General features: G+C 35.7%; 3 protein-coding genes and 2 pseudogenes across 5 annotated transcripts; 2 read left to right on the forward strand and 3 right to left on the reverse strand.

The window, feature by feature from the left end:
- Positions 1-2,895: 2,895 nt before the first annotated feature.
- Positions 2,896-3,632, reverse strand: LOC306854757 (transcription factor HES-5-like; annotated as a pseudogene). Its single transcript has 2 exons — positions 3,400-3,632; positions 2,896-3,286 (listed from the first exon to the last, which is right to left on the reverse strand). The product of its transcript is annotated as a transcription factor HES-5-like (transcript).
- A 6,530-nt stretch (positions 3,633-10,162) lies between these two features.
- LOC306855239 (uncharacterized protein) lies at positions 10,163-11,442 on the reverse strand (the record flags this gene model as incomplete). The annotated part of the gene is given in 4 exon segments (XM_079393774.1): positions 10,163-11,097; positions 11,211-11,413; positions 11,416-11,430; positions 11,433-11,442. Coding segments are annotated over 4 exon segments (417 nt in total). The 3' UTR covers positions 10,163-10,908.
- Positions 11,443-13,482: 2,040 nt separating this feature from the next.
- Positions 13,483-13,871, reverse strand: LOC306854823 (uncharacterized protein; the record flags this gene model as incomplete). The annotated part of the gene is made up of 2 exons (XM_079393054.1): positions 13,483-13,714; positions 13,822-13,871. The coding sequence occupies 2 exons, from the start codon at positions 13,869-13,871 to the stop codon at positions 13,483-13,485; spliced, it is 282 nt and encodes a 93-aa protein (XP_079249180.1).
- A 1,654-nt stretch (positions 13,872-15,525) lies between these two features.
- Positions 15,526-16,208, forward strand: LOC306854940 (transcription factor HES-5-like; annotated as a pseudogene). The gene is made up of 2 exons: positions 15,526-15,757; positions 15,871-16,208. The product of its transcript is annotated as a transcription factor HES-5-like (transcript).
- A 2,827-nt stretch (positions 16,209-19,035) lies between these two features.
- On the forward strand, positions 19,036-20,083 carry LOC306855291 (transcription factor HES-5-like). Its single transcript, XM_079393868.1, has 2 exons — positions 19,036-19,132; positions 19,239-20,083. Exons 1-2 carry the CDS (start codon positions 19,076-19,078, stop codon positions 19,641-19,643), a joined length of 462 nt encoding a protein of 153 aa, XP_079249994.1. The 5' UTR covers positions 19,036-19,075; the 3' UTR covers positions 19,644-20,083.
- Positions 20,084-22,910: the final 2,827 nt, after the last annotated feature.

The following is a 22,910-nucleotide window of genomic DNA, read 5'->3' on the forward strand; positions in this document are numbered from 1 at the left end:
TTAAGCTTTGCTTAACATATATAATGAATGTGACCTTCAGTAGACAGACATCTATTGTTGTATAACTGAACTGAGTGAATGAATAGAGTGTGAGAAACAAACCCGCTGAGACAATAGAACTCAACTAGACAGCAGGGGTCAAAGGTCAGTGACCTTGTATGAATCTTTTAGAGTTCCAACATTGGTGCTCTATTCTAAAACTACAGAAAAATATAGGAAAGGAAAGTATGTGACGTGTGGCCAAGTATGGTCCCATACTCGGAATTTGTGCTCTGCATTTAACCCATCCTATATATATATATATAGAGAGAGAGAGAGAGACTCATATTATGTAAATGTAAAAATACAATTAAATCTATTATAAAAGTTCAACAAAAACGTTGAATGTTTATAAACTGATATTTCTAATGAAGAATTAATTTATATTTGCACAAGTTATTTAGCATTACACACTAAACAGAGTTAATGTGTCACAAAATGTGACAAAGCTCAGTATTTTTTTTATTTCATTGCAAAATCATGCAAACACACAAACACAAAAAAATACCTTTTAACTTCTCTTCCATTAGTGTCACATCAAGATCCACAACCATGTTTCAATGTCTCTGTATATGCACATACAAATACATCACATACATCAACCTGTGGTCAATGGGGGTTTATCTGGTATTAGATGACAAGCATTCAACAGCCTCCCGAGGGAATTTTTATTATAGGATCAAGCAGGCATTAGCATGTGAATAGGCACATGTCTATTGTTCAGTGTGGGAAAGCTCTGGAACCCAGAATCACAGCTCAGTGTCATTAGCATCCCAAAACCCTCAATAAAACTCAATACATTTGAGACTCTGAAACAGACTTGTTCTCGTCCATATCAAAGGTTTTAAAACTCAATCCATTTTTTTAAATTCTTAACTGACCAGTCAGTCTGCAGCTTTAAACAATGAAATGTTACCAAAAAAAAAAAAAAAAAACAATTTTGGGGGAAAAATACATCAAATTCCACAGTCAAATCACTCCATTTATGCCAGATTCACTCTCAAAACTGAACATCCGAAGGAATTTTAAACCTTAGTTATCCCAAACGTGAACATTTGTTGAAAATGTGCTCACCCTCAGTCCACCCAATATGTAGATGAGTTTGTTTCTTCATTAGAACAGATTTGGAGAATTGCATCACTTGCTCACCAATGGATCCTCTACAGTGAATGGGTGCCGTCAGAATAAGAAGCAGCTAATAAAAAATCACAAGGCTCCAGTCCATCAATTAAAATCTTGTGAAGTGAAAAGCAGCATGCTTGTAAGAAAAAATAAAATAAAAATAAAAAAATTAAGGTTTTAACTTCAAACTGTCACTTCTGGCCAAAATACAAGTCCATATCAATAATAATGTCACAGACAAAAAGTCCATCCCCTGTTGGCCTTTCACATAAAATTCACCAAAATATTTGTTTAGAATTGTTTTGGCCTGTTTTTACTTGTCAGTAGTGCTTGATCTGTGCATATTTATCTTCTGATTCAGACAACATGACTTGACTGAAGATAGCAATATTATGGATAGAGCACTCGTATTTAAGCTGGAAGCAACAGTTTAAAGTAAAACATTTCCTAATGATGCATTTGTTGTTTGCAAACACACAGCTTTTCACTTCACAAGATGTTAATTGATGGACTGGAGTCGTGTAAATTACTTGTGGATTTTTGTGATGTTTTATCATATGTTTGGACTCTAATTTTGACGTCACCCATTCACTGCATAAGGATCCATTGGTGAGCAAGTGATGCAATGCTACATTTCTTCAAATCTTTTTCCATGAAGAAACAAACTTCCATCTTTTATAACCTGAGGGGGTGTAAAGTTTTCAGCAAAACAATTATATTTTTAGAAATATTACAAAAGGGGACATTTGCACTCTTTACTCATTAAAACAACTCAAGAATGCTGTCATGAGCAGCCTGATAAACAAACCCCAGGAATAATTAATGCTTGAGATAACCAAATCATGAATGCATAATGAAAACAGACAAAAGCACTTGTTTTGATTGTTTTATTTCGCCACAGACTGATTGAAATATATTCAATGGCCTTTTTGTATCATATTTTAAAATGAATTCCTTCACAGAAGGAAACAACATTTCACTTACACAGTGAATTTTTTTTTCACAATGGTTTAAGAAATAAATACCTTTACAAAAGGCAGTTCAAAAGCACAGTACATAGTACTGACAGAAAGATGAGGTATAACCTCTTGAAAAATAAAATCCATGATCTTTTCAGATCGTTTCAGATACAAACTGCATATTATTTCCTCAGAAACACAAATACAAGCCCAGTTGGGTTTCATATAAATCTCAATACGATTGAAAACAATCATCAATATTAATTACAAATACTGACCAACTCTTGGCCACACTTACAAAACATGAGTAACATGTTGTTCAGATTACATAATTCTGATAATCTTTCAAATTTGAAAGAAATTTTAAGACTTATTATAAGGCCAAATTAAGACGTGCTCATATAGGCATCATTTTTCAAAACAACAAATATGATCAAAAAGATCACTAAATGCTTTTCGCCTGTTGCAAAAAAATGAAACGTGTTTCAACATGAAACAAAAATAAAGCTGATTTGACTTTACGGTCACATCATGCATCACCTCAAAGGTGAAATTGAACACCCAAAGGATATGAAAAATGCTACACTTTTAGACGAATACACACCGCTAAAACACAGTGTGCCATCATGGTAATTTAACTAAAAAATAAAGGAAATTTTCTCAAAAAGAGAAAAATCTTCATAGAAGATTGAATCATCAGAGCACTTTGCTGTACAAATATCTCTTCCGAACTGGAACTCTGTAAACACTTTCTTTTCAAATCTAGTGCAGACGTTCAGTCTGAGTCTTTAAAGCTCAACCAAGGCCTCCAGATGGAGCTCTTGTTGATATGCATCACTTTGCTGAAGGTGTTCTGGTCTGGCAAGACACTTTCCCTCCTGTTATGCTCACAAGATATCTGCAGCTTCTGGAAGTGTTTCTGCAGTCTTCTCTGGCTCTCTGTCTTCATCTCATCTTTGGACACACCTGGAGAAGGCTTGACTGACAGCATTTGAACTGGAACTGTGGTGTTGCAGGAGGTTGAGCGTCATCTCCAGGATATCTGCTTTCTCCAGCTTGGAATCAGGCTGCTGCTTGAAGAACTCTGGAGCCAGAAGACACTTGAGCTGCTCGATGCTGCTGTTGATATGATCTCTGTGCATCTTCTCCACCTTTGGCTCTCTCAGCTGCAAATTAAGACAGAAAAGCATCAGGAAACTGGCCTTCAAATAAGCCAATGATTTAGAAGAGCAGTGAAAGCTGCTGAAGTAATGCTGCTGTAAGAAGGATGTGAATGTACCTTGTTGTTGAGAGGGAGATGCTCCTTTGAGATGATTGTAGGTGTCATGTCTGGATCTCTGTTCTGAAGATCTCTCTGTTCAGATTGAGTCTGATTTGCACTGGCTGCAGCTCCTTTATTTATACTCCCAAATCTCCATATGAATGTGTGAGGCTTGAGCTTGTTGGAGTTTCTCACAGTTTTGAGCCAATAGAAGAGCTCAAACAGACAATGAGGGATGTGGGCCGCCACATGCTCAATGATCCTCCATCAGGGGCTGAAAGGAGCAGGTGGAGGGTGAATCTGGGAAAATGCTGACCTGTAGAGCTCATGTTCACATCAATGTCACTGAAGCAGCACACGCTCATCAACATTATACACACGTGAGAAAGACAGCATCAAATAGCTATTTTTATCCATATTATTAAACAAAGAAAAAATATATGCATATATTTAATTTTATCAAAATATTCAATATTTATTTATTTATTCATTCAGTGTTAAACAGGCAAATAATGTTTCAATGATGCAGACAACATTCAATTCTAATCTAACTCTAAAAAGAGGACAATAGTAAATATAGTGAAAAATAGTGAAGTTCAAATGAGTTAAATTTATTTATAGAACAGCTCTGCAAAACAGTGATGTTCAGCTCAGCATAGTTCTCATCCAATAGTAACAGTACATTCAACTCAATAATGTTGCCTGATATTTAGTGTCAACTACAAGCAAGCCAAAAGGGGAATTATTTATTTGTTTGTGAATGACGGAATGAACCAGTATGGTCACCTACTTTTAGTTGGCCATATGTGTGTTGCACTTACACTAACAATAAACAGTGCTCTAAATATTTCAGTACACAGTGCATTGCCATAAAATAATTTTTCAACATTTATATATATGGATGCATTTGTATCTAAAGGTTTAGGGTTGTGCACTGGAATTCAGATGTCATTGTCTCCATTGTCTGAGACTCCAGGACTCCAGATGTGTGTGTGTTTGTGCTGGTCAGTGTGAGTAGATCTCATGTGAGGTTCCCACACCGACTCTCTGTGTTCACATCAATGGAGCACAAAAGCATCCAGAGTCCTGAATGGAGCATTAGTGACGCTGAAGACTTCAACCTGACGTCACCAACCATCTGGAGGGATGCACAGCGACATGTCCTGACTTCATACAGGAGTCAGGGAGTTATCACCTTCTGATCAGAATTATTATTATGCAATGAGAATATGCAAAAATATGGATATTACATTGAATATGTAAAACATCCCTTTTTGATTGCTTTTTCAGCAGCAAATAGATTTTAGTAACATTTTAGTTAAATTTGTGAGACACGTTTGTTTAGATGACAAAAATATCTTAAGTGCCTGATGCAAAAACTTTTCATTTCAAAAGTTCATGATGCATTCAGGAAAATGAACCGTGATAGTGCTGCAATTCTGTTCATCATCAGTGACATCATCAAACCAGCTCGTCAAATATCCATAAGTGTGTCGAGTCCCTTGTGTGTTTGTCAAATCTTGAGCTTGTGTTGGGGTTTAGGATGCTAATGACACTAGAACTGTGACTCTGTTCTCCAGAGTTTCCCACACACACAACAATAGAAGTGTGTCTATTCACATGATAATGAGCCTTAATGCAGGACAGAGTCCCTACAAGCTTTCTCACGCCTCTGATGCTGAAGATTTGCTCAAATAAACATACATTTTTACAGGAATCTTAAGATGAATTTCTTAAAATGAATTTTTTTTTTCAGTTCTTTAATTTTGTACTTCCCTTACGAAAAATAAGTTTCTTCAAGTGTGGTATTAGTATACTTCTTTTAAAATAATAAAAAAGGAAATTATACTTTTAGTTTACTTTTTATGTACTTCTCAGAAATGGACTTTATGTACTTCTCAGAAATATACTGGAAATGAGATTTAAGTATACTTGACTTAAGCCCTAAACACACGGCACTATTTTCGGCTGTCCCAGACGAAAGATTGGCAAAGTGAAACAATCGTGTCTTTCATCTGGCATCGTGCAGTGTGTTTCGGGCTTAATACTTAGTAAAAGTCTAAATATATTTGAGCTATACTTGTGCTCCTACAATTGGTGTTTTCACTGTTATACGGTAGGTGGCGCTAGTACACATCTTCTGTACAGAATTTCCAAAAAACACAAGTGAAGAAGAAACCGAAAAAACAGATACTTCCACATGTAATCTAACACCATCATCAGACATAAAACAGCATCGAAACTGTGTAACGTTATGGAATAAAATGTCAACCAATGAAGAAGTAATAATGACTTTTAAGCTTTAGGGTATCTGTGGACTCCATCTAAGATTGGATTATCATTCTGAATCCAATTCATAGTCTTTTTGTTCAAAATGTTTTTTTTTGTTTTTTTTTAATGAAGCTTACATTCAAGTGTTTTAAAAAAGAATGCATGAAGCTAGAATAAAATTATTTCATTTACAAGCAGATACCCTGTTCTTTCTTTTGATGTTTTGTATGTTCAGATATTCATATAACAAAATATATACAAATAATACCTAAATAGGGGCATAGTAGTATACTTAAAGTATGGTGTAAAGTTCACTTAAAGAAAACTTACGAGTATACTTGCAGTATAAACTACTAAACTAGTAGTTTACTGAGACTATACTTCAAAGTGTACTAAAAATGCTACTACAAGTATTTAATTAGTAAACTATCAGAATACCTATAAGTTCACTTTTAGTATAGTTGCAGTACAAGCTAAACATTGATGTAAACTAGTTGTGTACTCAAAGTTTACTACTGTTATACTTTTATAGTATACTAAGTATACTTTTATATACTAGAAAGTGGGACAATTTAGTCTCAAGTAGTATTAAAATAGTACACTCAAGTATACTACTAGTACACTGATATTTGTATGCTTTCTACATAAAGCATACTTTAAAATATACTTGAACTTTACTTAAGTATACTTAAAGTATACTACTTTTTGGTAAGGGTTATCATCAGTGTTTGAGTCTGAAATTATATAAAGTTATAGCCCAATCCATTGATGTTGACCTCTGACCTTTGGTCTCTTAGTTGAGTTCTTTTGTCTTGAGGGACTCTGAGTGAGTTCTGTTTCTCGCGCTCTGTTCATTCACTCAATTCAATTACGCAACAATAGACGTGTGTCCTACTGAAACCCACAGCAGACACACGTCTCCAAATGTTTAAATGATTTAAACTGATCAAACTGTTTGTTCTCTAACATAAGCAATATGAATCAATTAGGAATCTGATTCACTTGCAACATGATTTAAATAGTTGACAATCCTTTCTGTCTCTTTACATTTTGAAGATAAAATAATCCATATTTTCCAAGAATGAATATGTGAAATTAAAACATCTGGTTGTTTACAGTTTCCTGTCATACAACGATTTGGATGATTAATATATTTTTATCACTTCAAGTCACTATAGTAGAATTAAATCATTAAATGCCAAGGACAGAACTGGCATAATTTACCAGTGGGATCTAATTCAAAATTCAAATGATTATATCTATCTAAATTTTAAACTATTTTGATGAGAATGTCCACAAAAAGAAATGCAAGACGGCATAGATTTTCTATCCTCATTTTTAAATTATTGCTGTACATAGAGTTATTCCATTAAGAGCTTTTTTGTGTCAATCAAATTTTTTTAATTTTGCTTTTGGAAGAATTATTGATTAAGAAATTTTAATAAAAATAATAAACTGAATACAAGTGCTTTATATGTATATAAATATATGTATACATATACGTATTATTGTATATCTAATTTTACATATTAATTCTGGTAAATATGCATATTATGTTCTCTTTAAAATATTATATTTCATGATAGAACAGAATACAACAGCAGAAAGTATATTTGACTTTTGTATTATTATTTTGCATATTTTGTGATGGCATGATGTCACCATGAATGCAAATACAACCCGAATTCAGGAAATGTTGGGATGTTTTTTTAAATTTGAATAAAATGAAAACTAAAAGAATTTCAAATCACATGAGCCAATATTTTATTCACAATAGAACATAGATAACATAACCAGTGTTGTGCAAGTTACTTCCAAACTGTAATACATTACAGATTACTTGTTACTGTTATTTCAAAGTAATTCCTTACCATACAATATTACTGTCTCAGAATTGTAATGCGTTACATGACTCCTGTATTACTTTTGAGTTACTTTCACCAAAATATCTACAGAAATAGAACTTAACATTCTAAAATGAGTAATGTACTAGAGCCCTGCCCTAATGACAAAGTGTTTATATTTCGTTCCGGCTTTTTATTAAGTTAATTTAGAAAAAAAACGTTTGGAGAATTTTTTTGTTCATTAAATAAGTTTTTTATTTCTTAAAGTAACGACCAAGCAGCCAACGGCAGACCGGCAGGCTGATCATAGCTTATGTTTGATAAATTTAGCCTTCTCAAATCATCATGACTTGCCTAAAATAAAATCTATAGATATACTAAAACAGTTCAAGCATATAACAATGTTTAAATGTTAAACCTAGATAAATGTGCGCTGCATCCAGTAGTTTGTGCGGAGAATGGAAGCTAAACGCAGCACATGGAGGCACCAGCGCAATCGATTACAATTTTTTTTCAATGGAAACAACTTACGCCATCATTTTTGCTCATAAAGGTAAGAGTAATACATCATTCTTTGCTGTAAAGGGTCTACTTTTATTTGTGTGCACTCACAATATCAACAAAACGTTGTGCTTTTATCTTGAACAGGAGCTCTTCCCAAAAATTTACCCGAAAGACAGCGAATACATACCTCACAGACATGATAAATATATCTATAGAAAGCTTTAAACGACTACTTAACAAAATAAATAAAAACAAAAACTATTTAATACAATCGTTATCCGTGAAGATGCACTTCTCTCTAAAGGCGCGTCTAACAAGGAGATGGCGAATCCTTACTATTTTCCCCGGACACATTACGGACGGTAATTACTTTTGCTGGGGCTTTTGCTTTATTGTGTGTATTTGAAGGCAGAACTCTTCAGCTGTGCTGACGGCTCGCTGCTGCTGCGGGCCACTAAACACCGTCGAGCCGCTCTTGACAGTCGCGGCAGCACAGAGTCATGTTGTTTCCACCAGTGCGGCAATTTTTTTTATCAATAATTGATGAATGTCTAAAATATAAAGATAAGGAGAAGCCTAAAACAGGCCCGAGGACTAGCCCACGTCTGAACTATGACGTGAATATTGGCACGAAGCCCGGGCCTAGGGACATAAAGTCGGAGCCCGACTTTAAATAAAAAAACAAAATTGGGGGCTAAAAGTGTGTTGTAATGCAAGTGAACATGTACGAGTAAAATATTACTGAAAATGTATTAGTAATGCCTTACACTACTGCGTTACAGCAAAAAATAATACGTTACTGTAATGCATTACTTTTGTAACGCGTTACTCCCAACACTGAACATAACACGTTTAAACTGAGAAATGTAAAAATTTTATGCTCAAAATGAGTTCATTTATAAATTGATGCCTGCTACAGGTCTCAAAATAATTGGGACGGGGGCATGTTTACCATGGTGTAGCATCTCCTCTTCTTTTCAAAACAGTTTGAAGACGTATGGGCATCGAGGTTATTAGTTTCTGGAGTTTTGGTGTTGGAATTTCCGTTTAATGATGCGCCAAATGTTCTCTATAGGTGAAAGATCTGGACTGCAGGCAGGCCTATTCAACACACGGACTCTTCTACTACGAAGCCATGCTGTTGTAATAGCTGCAGTATGTGGTTTTGCATTGTCCTGCTGAAATACACGTCGTCTGGAGGGGAGCATATATTGCTCTAAAACCTTTATATGCCTTTCAGCATTCATAGTGCCTTCCAAAACATGTAAGCTGCCCATACCGTATGTACTTATGCACCCCCATACCATCAGAGATGCTGGCTTTTGAACTGAACGCTGATGACACGCTGGAAGGTCTTCCTCCTCTTTAGCCCAGAGGACACGGTGTCCGTGATTTCCAACAAGAATGTCAAATTTGGACTCATCTGACCATAGAACACTTTTCCACTTTGAAACAGTTCATTTTAAATGAGCCTTGGCCCACAGGACACGACGGCGCTTCTGGACCATGTTCACATGAGGCTTCCTTTTTGCATGATAGAGATTTAGTTGGTATCTGCAGGTGGCACGGTGGATTGTGTTTACCGACAGTGGTTTCTGGAAGTATTCTTGGGCCCATTTAGTAATGTCAATGACAGCATCGTGCCGATTAGTGATGCAGTGTCGTCTGAGGGCCCGAAGACCACAGACATCCAGCAAAGGTCTTCGGCCTTGTCCCTTACGCACAGAGATTTCTTTTGATGATGTTATGCACTGTAGATGATGAGATTTGCAAAGTCTTTGCAATTTGAAGCTGAGGAACGTTATTTTTGAAGCATTCCAAAATCTTTTTACACACTCTTTCACAGATTGGAGAGCCTCTGCACATCTTTACTTCTGAGAGACTCTGCCTCTCTAGCACATCCCTTTTATAGCAAATCATGTTACAGACCTGATGTCAGTTAAATTAATTAGTTGCTAGATGCTCTCCCAGCTGAATATTTTCAAAATGTCTTGCTTTTTCAGCCCTTTGTTGCCCCCATGCCAACTTTTCTGAGACCTGTAGCAGGCATCAAATTTGAAATTAGCTTATTTAGTGGATAAAAGTGTAAAATTTCTCAGTTTAAACATTTGTTATGTTCCCTATGTTCTACTGTGGATGAAATATTGGCTCATTTGATTTGAAAGTCTTTTAGTTTTCATTTTATTCAAATTAAAAAAACGTCCCAACATTTCGGGTTGTAAACAGGTGATAACATATCACAACATTTGCATGACGAGAGATCTCCAAAATACACAAAACACATATTGGAACTCACATAAAATATTATTGAACTTTACAAAAGTCATGTGACATTTACCACAAGTCATTATTAACATTCCTCCACATGAGGGGTAAAAGCAAAGCATAACAGAAACATTTATAGCTTAATTTCAAGGTACTTGACAGTTAAAATATTCCATTAAAGGAAAATAAATTAGTCCATGTACATCCCCAGGCGTCACAATCAACAGAAGTGAGTTAATTACATTGTATGGCAGAAAACAACAACAAAACAAAACACTGAACCACCTTTATATATGATTCTAATGAGATTAAATGTCCTATGAGGACAACAGTGTTTATCATACTGATAATATAGTTCCCAGTATGGGATATTTGTACTTCACAGAAAGGAAAGATTTGCAATTGTATAATAAAATGTAATATGCCTTCATTGAAGGTATATACAAAAGTATTAAAAAAAACAGTACATTTCCGATGATGGAAACAAAACTGGATTCATAAAATCAAATCCAATGATGCTCTTTACATCTAATACAGATGTTTTCCTCGTTTGCTTTCCTCCAGATGGCGCTGCAGGCTAAATGCTTTTGTTCAGATTGACGTTCAGCTGATGGAGGAACAGAAGCTCATTCATCGGATGATTTCAGCAACTGCTGGAAGTGTTTGCTGTTAGTTTCTCAGCAAAACAGACCATCATCTCCAGGATATCTGCTTTCTCCAGCTTGGAATCAGGCTGCTGCTTGAAGAACTCTGGAGCCAGAAGACACTTGAGCTGCTCGATGCTGCTATTGATACGATCTCTGAGCATCTTCTCCACCTTTGGCTTTCTCAGCTGCAAATGAAGACAGAAAAGCATTAGGAAAGTTGACTTCAAATAAGCCAATGATTAAGAAGAGCAGTGAAAGCTGCTTCAGTAATGCTGCTGTAAGAAGGATGTGAATGTACCTTGTTGTTGAGAGGGAGATGCTCCTTTGAGATGATTGTAGGTGTCATGTCTGGATCTCTGTTCTGTAGATCTCTCTGTTCAGAGTGAGTCTGATTTGCACTGGCTGCAGCTCCTCTATTTATACTCCCAAATCTCCATATGAATGTGTGAGGCTTGAGCTTGTTGGAGTTTCTCACAGTTTGGAGCCAATGAAAGATGTGAACAGACAATGAGGGATGTGGGCCGCCACATGCTCAATGATCCTCCATCAGGGGCTGAAAGGAGCAGGTGGAGGGTGAATCTGGGAAAATGCTGACCTGTAGAGCTCATGTTCACATCGATGTCACTGAAGCAGCACACGCTCATCAACACTAGAAACACGTGGAGTCAGTGAGCGCATACATCGTGAAATTTATTACACACACACACACATTATAAAGCACATAAAAAAACTGTGTGTGTGTGTGTGTTTGTGCTGGTCAGTGTGAGTAGATCTCATGTGAGGTTCCCACACCGACTCTCTGTGTTCACATCAATGGAGCACAAAAGCATCCAGAGTCCTGAATGGAGCATTAGTGACGCTGAAGACTTCAACCTGACGTCACCAACCATCTGAGGGAAACGTCCTGTCAGTTCATTTCACATTTTAAATGTCATACCATTGCATAAACTGATACAATAATGGAAATACGGGAAACCTTTAAAAAACCCTTTAATTTTTCAGAAATGTTTTGATGCAGTATTGCAAAAATACATATGTCTGCATTACATTTGTATATGATTTAGTGTATTAATGCCTTAGATGTGTACAAATAAAGAAGTATTATTTAAAGTTTTTTTTTCTGCATTGCAAATGAAACCATAAAATCTGCTGTGTACATCAAATCATTCAGCAGCTCATTACATGTATAAAAGTGCACAGAGAACCACAGCTCCTGTTTTTTTTTTTTTAGTTGTGTTGGATGGATGAATGAATGAATATGGGAACAAATAAATGTTCTAATTTCCAGGTACATTTAAATAAATCTCGAAGCAATTCACAATTCGTTTAATAGGCCATTTAAGTTAATTGTATGGCTTAGTAGTTTAGAGTTTGTGCGTGTCAAACTGTAAACAATCAGCGATTTGGAATGAGCCTGCTTTCTGACGTAAGAAACAGAAGTAAAATGCACTCAAAATATAGGTGACTTTATTCTTTATCAACTCTTAACTATTGGAGACCGAAAGGAAATATGATAAAGTGGTCACATATAACTTAAAGCAACAACTTAAACTAGCTATTTTAGCAACACTAAAAATAACCCCAAAAGTTACGCATTTTAAAGAAACCTTAAAGTTGTATGTAGGTAATTTTCTGGTATTTCAAACTACTTTCCGTCTTTTTGACAAAAAAAACAGTAAATGCTAGTGATCAGAAAAAAAGCACCTCTGTGAAAACAGACCGAGAGTGGAGGCAAGAGAACTGTACAAAACTGGAAATGGCGCCATATTTTAAAATGCAGTTGTCTTGCTTAAAAAAAGCAGATATTAATTCACTTGTATAATTTAAATGTATGTATGCCTTTAATAATTTCTCTCACTGCATGTTATCTGTCAATATAATTGTAATCAGGTAAAATAGTGGTATTGTCAACCTTTGTCCTTCACAGTTAATTCAGACACATAGCCTATAATCTAAAAATCACATGCACCAGGACATTTGGATTCTGCTAAAATTGTTTAGACATTTAATTTGGTTTTCTAAGCTGGTTAAGCAGATATTACTTTTTTTTTTTTTTAAACCGCTTACAGTTAAATGGTACAAAATCAGAGGAAGATATAAATGGAATAAAAACATATTTTATTTTATAGAAACAAACAAGAGCGTATGATTAAAAATCATCACAAAAATAACCAAATGATACACTGTATCTTTAAAAAAAATAATGGTCTTTTTTGCATGTCCTCCAAAAGAGAGCATGTCAAACAGTTTTTAAAAACATTCAGTAAATTTCTCTTCAAGAGAAAAATACAGTAGAATTTTATATCTAAATGCACAAAATGCATCCTCAGCTTGGTGGTCACCACAATAATGTACATTATACAATCAATGCACAACTTCTTTTATAAGACCTATGAGCCTTTCCAAAATGTGCAGTGACATTATCAGAGTCTTTTATAGAAAAAAGTCCAGAGAGAACAAGCAAAGTGCTATTTTCCTCTGAGGTAGATGTGCGGACACATACAATCACATCAAGTGCTTGGCTTGTTAACCCTTTTCTTTTGCAGGTCAGTCTGGGATGGACGTTCACTTTAAAACAATGGTGTCACATCCTGATCTGGAGACGGAGAAAGACGCAGAATTTCACGAGAACACCTGGAGTAGCCACTGAGGAAGATTAAGGCCTTTTTCGAGCTGAAGAAGGACACAGTCTTCTCCAAAAGGTCAGATGTGGGAATTCCATGATGGAAGTGGTCTTCAAAAGAAGACTTCAGTTTCTCCACTTTACTGAAACATTTTCTCTCCAAGCTGTAGAGTTTGCACCTGCAGTCCAGAAGAGAACATCTTTAGTGTCATTGTGAGTACATATAAATCAAATTTATGAAGCATGTAAAATTACACTATTGCAAATACTTAGATGACTTTCTCACCTGGCATAGTGAACGTTGTCCTGAGGGGTGATGTCCATGTAGGCAGGCATGTTTGATGCTGATGTTGAGTTTCAGGAGTTTAAGTATCTGAAGCTGACAGATCTCTTTGGCACTTCTTCAGTGGTGAAACCAAATCCCACACAAGACCCTCAATCTAGCCCACTTTTATTCTAAAATGTATCTGCAGCCAGCCAATCAGAGAGCAGAGAAAAATGGAACAATAGGCTTGTCATAATTTTCATTGGTCCTTGGGCTTTTAATTGAGCTCTTTAGTGGAGAGGTGGGATTCTTTTCCTCTAGTGCCATCTGGAGGGTCAGCCATGGGAGAATAATTGAGGGCATGAGGACTCGGGATTTGGCTGTTCTCACACTCGGATTAGCAATGGGGATTTGTGGAAAAATTTACTGTATGCATGTAATTTAGTTGCAAACTAAATTTATAGTTGGGTGTAAAATGTTTTAACACAAATATAAGTATTTTAATTTTTAATACATGTTGACAATGTTGTCAGTGTTAAATAATAATCATAACAGTTTTATTTTTTAAAAATGTATTTTTAAAGTTTAAAGGTATAGTTTGTGAAGGCATTTCATAGGGAAAAGGGAATATATATATGTTTCTGGAGACATGCAATCTAAATAAAATAATAATAATAATTAAATAGGTTTCAATTAAAGTAATTCTTAAGTACATTCCTAAACAAATATATAGCAAGAGATTCATGGAAAATATTTTCTGTATGCTTGTAATTCAGTCACAGACATGCAATAGACTTAATGGCTATGTGTACTTTTTTTTGACAAAGTATTTCTCTTTTTAAAATCAATATTCACTTGACGGAAGAAGAAAAATACAATAGGAATAATTCGTAATTTTTTACTATAATTTTAACTATTTAGAGTTAAAATGTTGCTTTGCCAGACATTTTACAGAATACAATCTAAACACACACACACACACACACAAACAACAAAAACAAAAAAAATAAACAGAAATTTATAAAATGTATCACTGAAATGCTCACAACACATTTAGTAAGCAAGTCAATAAACAAAAACTGAATAGCATCCATCAGGCTTCCCTCCAGAAACACAGTTAGTCCAGCCCCGTGGGAACCGACACACTTCTATTGTGTGAGTGATTTAATGTGATGAATACAGAAGTGTGGGAAGCCGTGTGTCTCTGTGGCTCCACCAGCTCCAGGAGCATTGGGGCGTGTGATCGGGGTCCACATTATGCCATGAACCAGCTGTGTGTGTGTGTGTGTGTGTGTGAAACACAAGCCTGAGAACAGGTACAACCACAGATCTCATAGAACAGCTGCTTCACCAGAATATCCTGTTTCACTGACCAAAAATAATGTTGCATTTCAACTGTTTCAAATCTGCAGCTGCATGTGCTGATTTTATTCTTGAACACTTCAACTGTAAAAGAATCATATGTAAATTCACAGCTAAAACAATACATGCATTTAAATTATTTTTAAAATGTCATTGCTTTGCACGTTTATGGTTGATAACACTGATGTGTTGTTGTTGCTGTTTTTCTAGAAGAACAGTGTTCTTTTAGAAAAAAAAAAGAAATCTCAGTATGGCACATGTTTGGACAGTGACATTGATGTGAACATGAGCTCTACAGGTCAGCACTTTCCCAGATTCACCCTCCACCTGCTCCTTTCAGCCCCTGATGGAGGATCATTGAGCATGTGGCGGCCCACATCCCTCATTGTCTGTTCACATCTTTCATTGGCTCCAAACTGTGAGAAACTCCAACAAGCTCAAGCCTCACACATTCATATGGAGATTTGGGAGTATAAATAGAGGAGCTGCAGCCAGTGCAAATCAGACTCAATCTGAACAGAGAGATCTACAGAACAGAGATCCAGACATGACACCTACAATCATCTCAAAGGAGCATCTCCCTCTCAACAACAAGGTACATTCACATCCTTCTTACCGCAGCATTACTGCAGCAGCTTTCACTGCTCTTCTTAATCACTGGCTTATTTGAAGGACACTTTCCTGATGCTTTATTGTCTTCATATGCAGCTAAAAAAAGCCAAAGGTGGAGAAGATGCATAGAGATCGTGTCGACAGCAGCATCGAGCAGCTCAAGTGTCTTCTGGCTCCAGAGTTCTTCAAGCAGCAGCCTGATTCCAAGCTGGAGAAAGCAGATATCCTGGAGATGACGCTCAACCTCCTGCAACACCACAGTTCCAGTTCACATGCTGTCAATCAAGCCTTCTCCAGGTGTGTCCATGAGATTGTGCACTCTCTGTCCAAAGATGAGATGAAGACAGAGAGCCAGAGAAAGTGTCCTGCCAGACCAGAACCCCTTCAGCAAAGAGAAGAATGTCAACAAGAGCTCCATCTGGAGGCCTTGGTAGAGCCTTAAAGACTCGGTCTGAACATCTGCACTAGACTCAGCGGACTATCATTTTTAAGCTTTCCTTTTTGAGGAAAAGTATTTATTAAATTCCAGTTTGGAATGTATGTTATTATACAAGTCAAGACTTCACTTTATTTTACATCAGATGTAATGTGCATGAATGTATAATGTGCAAGGCACGTATTCAGCTGTTTGAGTGCTTCCAACTTCATGTGATTCAACATGTCTTTAAAAAACATTTCTGTTTATAGAAAGAATTAAATTTCCCATCTATTTTGATGGGTTACCTACTTATTTTAAGTAATCTCAATTTGTGCTTCACATCGAAGCTAGATATAATTTTAACCTCATAATGAGCCTTTGAGTAAATTGTTATTTCTCATTGTTTGAGCAAGTTTGGACAAATCTTAAAGTTTTAAACAAGTTCCTTTTTGGAACAAGTCTGTTACCCATTCCTTTCATAAAGGCATGTATTGTAATGAAAACTGTTTTCAATGTAGCTATTGTATCAATATCGCCTACATGTATTTAACATTGCATGTGTAATGTGCAAAACATCTGTTTTCTCATTAGAGATCTAATAAATTAAATTGCTCTTCAATCACCTTTTGTCTTTCACTGGTATTGAAACCAGCAGAAAATGTTTAACATAATAAATATTTAATAAGTCATACATGTTAAAACAAGTTGGATTAAATAACAAAAACACCTTTACAAAAGGCATGGTAAGATTTGAGACTAAAACTCAAATGACATGAATTTTCTCGTCAAGTTATGCTTGCCATACTACACTGTAGACAATTCTCTAACTAGATTCAATAGAAAGCAACATGCAAATATTACATTAAAAAGCAACAAAGTGAATACGCCTAAACAAACATTATGTCAAGCTAAATTCATTGTTCTCCATAGTAATGGCATGATCTGTGCACCAATCCAGAGGAGGCCATTAAGTGCATCTGATGTAGAATCATTTGATCGCCTCTCTCTCGTCAGGCGTCAGGTGTGAGTGCAGAGACACGTGGCTGCGAGAATCCGCGCGCGTAGCTGGAATTGGCGCGTTATTTAAAAAAAAAAAATCAACGGTCATCTCCAGAATATCAAGTTTAACAAACTGCAGTTTTTTCCACAAGAACCTTTCGAAACTGCGTAGAAACAAGAGAAAAACGGTAAGTTTAACAGTGTTTTGAGGTAAAATAGAGGTCATATTACACTTACCTTGTGGTTCTCAGGACACCATATGCTCTCACAACCTTGGTATTGACTGAGCGGTGCCATTTTGTGATGATTTAATGAAAAAGTGTGTAAAATCCTCTCCTCGTCACATACGGATGAAGTCCAGCGGTTTGCTGTATTTATAGCTGGTAAGAGTTATTTCAGGCTGCCAGCCAATCAGAGACGAGCGCGAGCCGCGGGCTTTAAAGTGGAGACGGCGGGTTTACGAGCTTCCTTCCTCTCCCGCTGGGAAAACACTGTCACGGGCCACTAAAAGTGTGCCTCACACCCGATTAGAAGTCCTTTAGTGCTGACAAGACCAACAACTCGATGTGAGGCACTAAAACGACTCAGACACGCTTCAGACAGAGTCTTTGATCCCGAGGTGTTATTGCTCCACGTGAAAACGGACTTTCCCAGCCTCAGGTTCCAGTTTATTGCACTGATCTGTGTTATAGAGGAAGAAGAATGCTGATATTTCAAAGTGAAATTTGGATTTGATTTTAACAATGTAATCTCATGCTTGAGTTCATTTAGGCCCGGTTTCACAGACAGGGTTTAGAGGATTAGGACATAGTTCAATTAGGACATTTAAGTAATTTTTATAAACATGCTTAGAAAAAAACATCTTGAGACAAAACAAAGGCACTGATATATTGTAAGATCAATCAGAGCACATTTATTTAAGTTGAAATGGCTCAGACTTACATTTTAGTCTGGACTAGGTTTAAGCCTTGTCTGTGAAACCGGGGGTTAATGTTTACATTTCTTTTTTATCAGATTATCTGGAAAAAGTTTAAGTTGAAATATTTAATTCAGATGCCACATTTCAATTAGATTTAAAGAGAATGTGGTTTTCCTGATAGAAGTCATTGAAATAATCTGATTAACTGCCACATAAAAACATTTATTAGCAACAGACTTTATTTATTGTTGTTGTTGTTTGTTTGTTTATTAATATTTTAAAATAATCTACACTGATTTGGGGAATAGTATAATAACTCCTGAAATATCTTATAATAATCTTTTTCTTTTTTATTAGTTTCACTAAAAATGAAATATTTGAATATTTACAAAAAAAAAATTATTAATATATTTTTAAGCTTTTGAAAAGGTTTTTAACAAAGTATAGATTCATATTTAGTCTTAAGGTTTTTAGAAAAAAAATGAAACTTAAACATCTTATTTTTTGAATGACCTGGTTTTTTGAAAAACCATAGCTTTCGCCATGATTATGGCTAGAAGCTGACCTGGTGAAAGGAGAATATTTCATTCCCAGTACTGGATTGTGTCAGTCAAGATAATGTTTGCATCACGTTTAGATAAAAAACAACAAAGCACGCAAATCTGTCGTTTAATCACATATTGCAACATTAAACACCTAGTTTGATTATTGAAAGACTGATTGACCTATTGATTAATTGGAACTAGATAAGGTAAATGCAAGTCCTGTGGGATTTGTACTGCCAGTGTTTGATTTGATTTGTGGAGGACGCCTCACCCACTGTCCTCTGAGTGTGGGAAAGCTAATCCTGACTGGGACTCATGGCTTTGTAATGCTAATGAGCTCCTATAAATAGAGGAGCACGACCCTCATTCCCAACACAACAGACTCGCTCTCCTCAGAGAAACTTCTCTCCATCTGAAAGAATGGCTCCAGCCTACATGACTGACTACTCTAAACTTTCCAACAAGGAAAAGCATAAAGTAAGTATTTTTGACACTTGAAATGCAGTTGTTTCTCAACATCTCTCTTTTGTTCTGCTATGAATTTTGAAGCAAACATCTAACCGAATGTCTCCTTCCTCAACAGTTGAGAAAACCAGTGGTGGAAAAGATGCGCCGAGATCGCATCAACAACTGCATCGAGCAGCTCAAATCCATGCTGGAGAAGGAATTCCACCAGCAGGATCCAAACACCAAGCTGGAGAAAGCCGACATCCTGGAGATGACGGTGGTTTTTCTGAAACAGCAGCTGCAGCCCAAGACCTCAGCTCCACAGAAAGCCCACTTTGACGGCTATTCCCAGTGTTGGAGGGAGACCATGAGCTTCTTATCTGGAAACACCAAGGTGGACGCTGTATGTCAGCATCTGAACCGCTGCCAAGAAGCCCAGATAACATCTAAAGACCTCACTCACGTGTCTCCAGCTTCCTATCAGCCCACCAAGGTGAAGCAGGAACCATGTGCTCACAGACCTCTCTGGAGACCCTGGTAGACGATGAAAGACTTCCACAGAAAAACTAGATGGTGGTTTTACCATCTCTTATGTTGTAGGAGATGCTTCCTTTTCTATGTTAATTTCTTTTGAAAGAATGTATTTTTATGGAAATGGGTTTCACTATGTGAAAGTCAAATTTTCTACATGTATGATTATATTATAATCAGAGGTTTATTGTAACACCTCTATAGTTTTCCTCATGGATGGACAGAAACTTCTCAATGAAGTGTCAATGAACATATGTTTAACTCCTGTGGAGTCAAAGACAAAGTCATTATTTGCATTGTTTGATATTCAAATGTTATAGTTTCTTCTTATGAAGGATGTGAATTTTCTATTTTTTTTTCTAATGTGAATTTTCTAAAAAAAAAAAATCTAATATATAGTGACATACTGTATGTTAATTGTGCACATACAAATAAACACTTTTTGAATATAATCAGTTCTGCTTTCCTCATTAATCAAAACAAATGCTTTGCACTGCATGTGATCAATGGACCTTTGAAATTTAAACAATGTTTTCAAAAAAACACTACCACACTTGTCAAATTGTCTAGTGGTCTCAATTTCAGCTAATGGGAGTCCATTTACACTTAATGGTCAAAGAAAATCCCCAAATGCCTAGAAAAAGTCCTTGTGTGAATATTTACGTTTATGCATTTAGCAGATGCTTTTATCTGAATGGGGCACTGTCACCTTTCAAAAGGTATTAATATGTACCTTTTAGGAACCAATATGTGCATTTTAGGCATTAATATGTATCTTCAAGGTACTAATATGCACCCTTTAGGGGTAAAAACGTACAGAAGTGAACCTTTTGAAAAGGTTCTGCCAGTGGCAACTTTTGTACCTCTGAGAGTGTATACATTTTATCAGTGTGCAAAAAGCCTTTTTGCATAACATTTTAATTTATATCCAGTCAGCCATCACAAATTAAACTTTTCAGAGCTGGGGTGTGGATCAATCTGTCATGTTTTTGTTTTTTTTGGAAATAATAAAAAATGTATTATCCCTAACACTACATGTTGGCCTATTAAATGAGCATGCCAGCTGCTATAACTTTAGAAATATCTATATTTGTCCCATGTGTCCTCAGTTTTAATATCTACATGCCTCTTAAACATTTTTTTAAAGTCATGTGATAAATGGCATGTATTAAACTAGGCTTGAGTTTGAGCATGGCCGTAGAGTTGAGTGTGTGAGAAAGAGCGCAGGGGCTTAATGTTCGTGTTTGTACTTTGAAACCCTTGATAATAGGTGGTGTGTGCTGTCAGCTCTGGTTTCATCAGACAGCTGGTGTGGCTGACGGGGCGGGGGTGCGTCGCCCATCATGTGTGGGGCCGGCTTCTCCCAGGATTTCCCACACCTCGTGACTCTGGCTCCTGTTTCAGATCCGACATGACGGAAGTGTGCCGTGCTAAATCATCCATTACGTATGGTGGTGTGAATCCTGACCCGTCCCTTCTATTGCCCCAATTCAAATCTCAGCCCCCTGGGAAACAGCTATCCACTTGTTGTTTGAGTCTACTTGTTGCAAACCTGAAGTGGCGTATTGTTACGGGTCATGTGAATTGTTAAAGTTCTTTGTACTTTAGAAACTGTTTTCCACAATGTGGAACTGTGGCTTCAGAACAACTAACATATACTAAAAACAAGACAAAAATTAAAAACAAGAAGATACAGTATAATCAAAACCAAGAATAAGAATTATTAAAAATACAAAAATAAATAAATAAAATAAAATGGCCATGAGCTATGCATGAATTAATATTCAGTTTAAAATACTTAATTTAAATAAAATCTTTTATGTGTAAAATTAAAAGCAATAGAAACAATTTTCACTCAGAAACTGCTAGTAGATTTCACAATTTACAAATAAAAATTTGATAAAATTTGGATAAAAGCGTCTGCCAAATGACTAAATGTAAATGTAAAAAGAATTAAACATGAATTTTTGAAGCAGAAAGACTGAAATAGTATTTTCTTACAAAAAGTAGTCCAATAATCTTTTCATTTACAATGTTGAAAAATCATTTTTACAATTAATTTTATATATACTGTTTATACAGTTAAATTACTATTGTTATGAACTTTTGTAACTGATGTAATTTCCTTTTATGTCATTTGATCATTTTTACATTTACATGCAGTTATACTTCTATCTGACCAAAAATAATATATATATATATATTTCACCTAATCCATTTACTGAGATTTGAGGTTGGGTAAAAGTATTTCAAGTGCTGACACACTTTTCACACCGCATGCACTGAATGTGAAACGCATTTTATGGGACTTTAGGGCAAAAACAGTAGACGTCAGGATGGCCATGTGCCTCTGCTGTATTTACAGGAGCGGGAAGCCTTTTGGTTTCTGGGTGTGAGGCAGTGGAGACGGCACACCTCTAGTGAACACACACACATTCATGTATAGACACAAAAAGTGGCTGTTAGATCCCCTTTCAGGATCCCCCTCCTCCTCCTCTCGCCCTTTCCAGGGCCAAGCTGCTGATGTTATCAAGTGTTATAAACAGCATTGTGATTGGCCCATGAGTGTGGGAAAGCATCAGACGCTTCAGACCCATGCAGACAAAGCATTGTAGAACATGCTTGTGTGTCATCAGTCCCAACTCCAGCATTACGTTTCATTATGAGTGATTCAATAATGTTAGCAGAAATAAAACCCTGGTGGGCTAACATAGAATTATTATTATAATTTTTTTTGAATGACAAAAATGTTATCTATGTAGATTCATGTCTTTCTATATTAATATAACACAAATGTTATATTATAATCTAAAACAATATGTTGAATAAAAATGTAGCATTCTTGCATAAATAAAAGTTTTACTCTTTTTTTTAAACGGAAAGCACTTTAAATACTTAAAACTTAAAATAAATTGTGTTGAACTCCAAAAACTGTTACCAAATTAGACTTTCAACATGAAAATGGAGTTATTTAATATTTAATATAAATTAAACTCAGAATAAATAATAATGGCTGTGTTATTTTAATATCATTGAGAATTAAAATTATAATTATTTTTGTGTTTTGCATTTTCATTTTGATTTTAGTTATATTAATTTTGTGTTTTTGTTGTTTTTATATCTATATTGTTTTTATTAATTATATTTTAGTTTTAGGTTCAGTTTTTTTAGTACATCAAGTTAATTTCAATGTTGCTTTGGAAAGTAGCTAAAATTAAATTTCAAAAACATTTTTATATTTTTAGTTAATATTTATTTCAAGTAACAACTTAAAATA

This window comes from Barbus barbus, assembly GCF_936440315.1.
Source record: "Barbus barbus genome assembly, chromosome: 35".
NCBI lineage: Eukaryota > Metazoa > Chordata > Actinopteri > Cypriniformes > Cyprinidae > Barbus > Barbus barbus.

Coding starts and splice junctions, on each gene's coding strand:
- LOC306855291 (XM_079393868.1), top strand. CDS start 19,076: ATGGCTCCAGCCTACATGACTGACTACTCTAAACTTTCCAACAAGGAA. Junction 19,133..19,238: donor CCAACAAGGAAAAGCATAAA/GTAAGTATTTTT, acceptor CTTCCTCAACAG/TTGAGAAAACCAGTGGTGGA.